This window comes from Merops nubicus, unplaced genomic scaffold (genome assembly GCF_000691845.1).
Source record: "Merops nubicus isolate BGI_N331 unplaced genomic scaffold, ASM69184v1 scaffold18275, whole genome shotgun sequence".
Taxonomy (NCBI): Eukaryota; Metazoa; Chordata; class Aves; order Coraciiformes; family Meropidae; genus Merops; species Merops nubicus.
In genome coordinates, this window is record NW_008607843.1 from 79,080 (window position 1) to 85,079 (window position 6,000).

At 40.1% G+C, this 6,000-nt stretch overlaps 1 protein-coding gene across 1 annotated transcript in view; it reads left to right on the top strand.

Annotated features, from left to right (window-relative positions):
- SRGAP1 (SLIT-ROBO Rho GTPase activating protein 1) overlaps positions 1-6,000 on the top strand; it is a 69,264-nt gene that overhangs the window by 25,300 nt on the left and 37,964 nt on the right. Inside the window, exons 6-9 of the mRNA XM_008940094.1 lie at positions 2,440-2,661; positions 3,452-3,553; positions 5,240-5,437; positions 5,556-5,640. Coding sequence (XP_008938342.1) covers positions 2,440-2,661; positions 3,452-3,553; positions 5,240-5,437; positions 5,556-5,640 — 607 coding nt within the window. The remainder of the gene's footprint in view (positions 1-2,439; positions 2,662-3,451; positions 3,554-5,239; positions 5,438-5,555; positions 5,641-6,000) is intronic.

A 6,000-nucleotide genomic window follows, 5' to 3' on the forward strand; every position in this document is an offset into this window, starting at 1 on the left:
TATTGAAGCAAAATTCCAAATTCAGGCATTTTAAATTCCATACAAAGAGCCACTGGTGGTAAGGCACTAGTTCAGGTTCTGGATTTAGTTCCTGTTTGCTCTGCTAGCATTGGCATTTCAAGTAAATGCCTTAGTCTGGCAGAATAATCTGTTTCACTCAAAGAATCCTTCTTGGCTGAGAAGTCATTTTAGTTACCCTGTTCAGCTGCCATCACCTGGAGAAGATGACCATAATGGTAGTTACTGAGCAGACTAAAAGTTAAACAGTTAAGTTCTTGGTATTGTCACAGATACAGGTTGCAGTCTTATATTCCAACTTGCAGAAAAACTGCATCAGAAACCCACACAGCTCTACTTGTAAATCAGTAAGGTTTTTATTAATATTCGGATTAATCCTCTAGAGCCAAAATTCAAGCTCTAGATGCCTGTAGTTTTATAACACATGGATAGTTGGCCATGCTGAACCTGGCATTGCCCTTTATTTCTCATTTCCTCTCAGCTAGTTTTCCGTGAGGTCTCTCTAAAACTAATGCACATGAAATAAAACAGCTGTCCTGATCCACTTTCTTATCGGCACTTTTAGTCCGTCTTTTTCATCTAAGATAGTGAATTATATATGAGAGCTGATCTGACACAGAACAAGAGAAAAACACCAAGAGACATTTCCTTTTAGAAACAATATTTTTTAGGCTGGAGGTCTTTGAAATATGGATGTGCTTCAGTATAAAAGTTGAGTGGCTCTTTTAGTAAGTGCAACACAAATTTCCATTCTATAAGTGCAAAAGAGAGAGGTTATAGGTTTTGTGTTTCATTGAACATGACATCTTTCTTCCGTTTACTTTAAATGGTTCAAGAAATGTTTTTTTGCGTAATCACTGTCCCATCTGTAGTAACAACCCAAAGTCTTTGCTGAGATTGAAAGCTTAGTCTTTCTGGATGTTTTGTTGTGAATGAAACAGCCCTCTGTTGTCAGGTTGCAGAGAGCAGTGTGATCACCAGTCATTAGTGCAGCTAAGGCAAGATGTGAGGGGTTTCCTTCTTTTCTACACACAGATTTAGGTATAGTAAATAGGTTGAAGATTCTTTCCTATGCAGTGTATGCATCTGTATGTCTGCCTGTCTATCTCTTTTCATGTCTGTTTTCAAATAAGAAGAAAGGGAGGGGAACATGGTCTCATAAGTCCTGCGGGTTTGTAATAGCTGTGAGGGAGCTATTTTATGCATATAAACGTTTACAGTGGGCTGAATTCAGATTGTTTCTTTATCCAGCTGCAGCGCTGAAGTTGCAACTCCTGTACGGAAGGGTAGTTTTAATTTAAACTGTAGGTGGGTACCCAGGGTGGGTGGCTGGGAGCTGAGGGATGCAGCGTGCTCCCTGACTGCCCTAGCCAGGCACTGGCCTCTGGCTGGGACAGATCTCTCCTGTTTGAGTAAAGAACACTGCTTTGTATGCGACTGTTAGGAGACTGATGAGCAGCTGTGACAGAGAGGTTTGCGATACATCTGCCGTTACCTGCAATCTCACTGAGAAGGAGCTGAGGAGAGTGTTTACTGTGTAATGTGGCTAAAAAAATAAGAAAACAATCACTTGATACATTAACTACTGCAACATTCAAAAAATATATTCAGCTGTTGCTCTAAAATATTAACCAATCATGAATAATGCAAGCTGAGGTTATTTGAAATTCAAGAACAAACACAACTTTATGTTCTACCAATTACGCTTCAATTACATTCCACTGTTATTCTCACTTCTAGAAAAAAAGACATAAATTATGACTTTCTGCATTTAGTAACATGATGTATGTTGCTGGCTCTGTCTGAGCATGGGACATAAGGAGTTTAGAGTGAATACATTTTCACTATCCAGGGAAAGGATGTTAAAGCACTCTTGTTGCATCAAAAGCATCTTAGATGGGTCACTAATGCTAGAGGCAGTTGGGGGGTCTGGGGGCACAGTTGTAGTCAGTTTTGTTTGGGCCCAGACATGGTGAGCAGAAGTGGCTTCATTTCCAGTTTGGCGCTGGCATTGACTTCGGTGGCAGAGTTACGTGAGAGTGGGTTTAAACAAATGATCTGGGGCTTACCTATGACAATAATACTGAAAAGCCCACTTGTGTGTGGAGTCCCAGACCGTTTCTGTGTAAATACAGTAACTGCTCATCTGTATCTGTTAAACAAATGCAAACATATTGCCATACGTGTAACACTTGATTTGTTTTCTAAACCCATCCCTTAGTCTTTGCAACAGAATGAGAATACTAAATACTTACTGTCTTGACCCCAATATTGTATTTTAATTTAGAATATATCTTGAAAATGCTTCAGAGACAAAAGAATGTTAGGTCAGAAAATATTAGCGATAATTTGTGGCTTGGGATATTGTAAGGGTGTTCCTCCTTTTTAATTTGTTTTCTTTTTCCCTTTATTGTCTTTTAGTGTTGCGATCTTGGATACCACGCTAGTCTGAACAGAGCCCTAAGAACATACCTTTCTGCAGAGTATAACCTTGAAACTTCCAGGCATGAGGGCTTAGACATCATTGAAAATGCAGTTGACAGCTTGGAGCCACGAAGTGACAAGCAGAGATTCATGGAAATGTACCCCACTGCTTTTTGTCCACCAATGAAATTTGAGTTCCAGTCTCATATGGGTGATGAGGTCTGTATTCTGACAAGTATCCCCACGGTGACTGTTTCTATATACCAAGATAGAGAATTTAACTCCTTTTACAAAGAGTCTGGTAAAAGCTGTTGTTGCTGCCTGAAAGGAAGTGGATCAGCAATAACATTTTTACAAAATTGTCGGAGTTGTTCTGAGTTTCTTTAGACTTCTCAGGTAAAAACTATTGTGTGTTATTATTCTTACTCTTAATGACATTGCTGTGAATTTGCTGGCCAACTTGTGCTCAGCCCAGCTCCTGTGTAAGTCGTGGCTTTGTCATCCCTACGTGCCTCACCCATAATAGAGCTTACGGATGCTATCTGAGAGCGGCTGCAGAGCTGCTCCAAATGGTGGATGCTGAAATGCAGCCTTTTCCCCTCCTTCCTCCCACACTTTATTATATGGAGGTTTAAAGCATACACGATACCCCAGCTCTGTCCTGCCCTGCTACACCAAAGGCCAGTAGCAGAGCAGAATGCAGAGTCACCTGTGTACATCTTACGTCTGAAGGCAGCTCCAGGGTTGGTGTTTCTGCGTGGTGGAGAAGCAAGGCAGAGTGACCATACATCAAGGCTGTGCTCTGTAATCCTAAAATGCAACGCACAGTTCCCACCACCTTGTTGTACATACGTACGTTAAATTTAGTTGGACACATTTATTGTCTGCTTTATTAAGTTTTAATAGCTTTTGTAAAAATTCACCTAGTTTCAAGGAGAACAGCCAAAGACTCTTGACTATTTTTTTTTTAATTCCTTGCATCTTACAGCTTTTTTTGAATCTTTGTTAGGTTTGTCAGGTCACTGCCCAGCAACCTGTGCAAGCAGAGCTTATGCTTAGGTATCAGCAACTACAGTCACGGCTGGCCACTCTCAAAATTGAAAATGAGGAGGTAAGATCTGTATCTACAAGGACTATGCATCAACACCATTTTCAGAAAGGTGCAGTGTTTTCTGCCTTGTCAAAAGCACGTAAATTACCCTGAAATTACTTCAGTCTGTATCAGCTGTTTTAATTTTGAAAATCAAACACAGGCAAATATGCTAAGATAGATCCTTGTGTTAGATCCTTGTGATAGAGGTTTGGCAAATTCATCTTCTACCTGTCCATACGTTCACATTACTGAGTTCTGTGTTTTGCAGATGCTTCAGTGAAAATTTCTTAGCTTATTTTTAAAGTTCTGTGGCAGAAAGCACAGTTAGTCTTCTGTGACCGCCCTCTGTCCAGTCCCCAAATTGCTACTTCTGAAGCACAAAGGAGTTTGGACTGTCTTTTGTGGTAGCTGAGTCAAAATCTCTTGTGCTTTCATCTACAGCTATTTATAAACATGAGTACCGAATGCCTGTGATGAGCATAGCTCACCTAGTAAAATAAAATGGGTTTTTTTTGTAAAATACTGTAAAGCTATGCTGCTCTCTTTCTCAAGCTCTGACAGCAGAGACCTCCCTATGGGTTTAATTGCACTTTTATCCAATTTAAGGCATTGTTAAAGGCTCTCAGTGAATCTCTCCCTAAATTAAAACATGGGGATAGTTTAATTCTTGGTGTAGTTCTTTTATTTTTCAGATTTCCACTTTTTCTCATTTGATTCTGTGCACTGAATGCTTAGAACAAAGTATTAATGTCCATGCTACATGTACAGTAGTCTTTAAAAAAACCCTACTTGACTGCAGAAGGTATCTCAAGGTAACAAAGACAAAAGGAAGGAAAAAGATTTTTTTTTCTTTCAGTAAAGTGAAGTGCAAGGACATAGAGGGAGAAATCATGTTGACAGCCATAAAAAGGATATTTTCCTACACTGGAGATGTGTGTAAAAGCGTGCATGATTCAGTTAAGTTGACTATTACTAGAGACTCTCCCAAAGCAGAACTGGGAGGCAAATCACATCCTTGTCAATCCTGCCAGTTACTTGATTGCATTGTGGAAACACCACGTCCCTTGTTCCATGGCCTCCACGCCCTGGTTTCCACGATGAGCAACTGTACTCTCCATAACTCACAGGAAGTGCTGAAGCTGGTTAAATTGTTCTTTCTCCAGCCCCCTCCTCCAGCTGTGTATTCCACTTCTGCAATCTAAACATCACTGTGCTGCGCCCCATAGCACTCCGCAGAACGATGTCACAGATTTTTATCTTGGAAGAACATGTTGTTCTGCCAGCTGGATCCTTGGGTGGTCGCGTTCTGTCTAACATTGACCACACGTGGGAGAGTTCACCCTTCTGAACAGTCAATCCTCTCTATTGCCTCTTGTCCCAGATCAGGGACCATAATCAAGTCGTGTCTCATTTTGATTATCATTTCAGGAAACAAGTGCTTGAGAGTGCTATCCAGTCAACACAAGAGTACATCTGTGTTTGTGGATTGCACCATGGTAAAGCAGAGAACTAGACAGGAAACCTAACTGGATCATTCTTCTATTATATAGATATCTGTTGTAGTACATCTAATTTTTTACATTCACACACCAGTTTGTTTGAGAGAGCATGATAGAGAATTATTTTCAGTAATCAGCTTCCCTTCTAAGCTGTTCTGGTATGTATTTATCTTCCCATTTGGTAAACTGTGCCTTTTAACACCAGGTTAAGAAAACAACAGAGGCTACCCTGCAGACAATACAAGATATGGTCACCATTGAAGACTATGATGTGTCAGAGTGTTTCCAGCACAGTCGCTCAACAGAGTCTGTGAAGTCAACGGTCTCTGAGACATACCTGAGTAAGCCTAGCATTGCAAAAAGAAGAGCTAACCAGCAGGAAACAGAGCAGTTCTATTTCATGGTATGTTAATTGCTTTCTCATTCATGGGATACAGACCAAATACCCGAAGTAAACATTCCGCAGATGTTCCGGAATTTATGTACCATACATAGTAATAGATTGATCTGCATCTCTACAGAAATTCAGAGAATATCTGGAAGGTAGTAATCTCATCACAAAACTTCAAGCAAAACATGACTTGCTGCAGAGGACGCTCGGAGAAGGTAAATATCACACAACAAACTGGAAAGTGCTGCCAGACTACACAATGAACTCACTGAAATGCCAAAGTTATACAGGAAGGAAAATAAAAAACTTAAAGCTTAGTTGTCCAGTAAGCATAGATTTGATTATTACCAGTCATACTTTTGGTGCAGTGGTAAAAGCACACAGTATAAACTGATTTTATTCTTCAACAGATATTTATTTCCACTGCACAGACGTTTACACAAGTGACTATGTTTGGAAATGGAACTGTGGAATGAAAAATCTCATGTCTGAAAGGAGAGCTGACACAGTCAGTGCAGGATGATTTAAGAGCTGTGACAAATACACTCTTTCTACTTACTAGCCATTTATGCTGT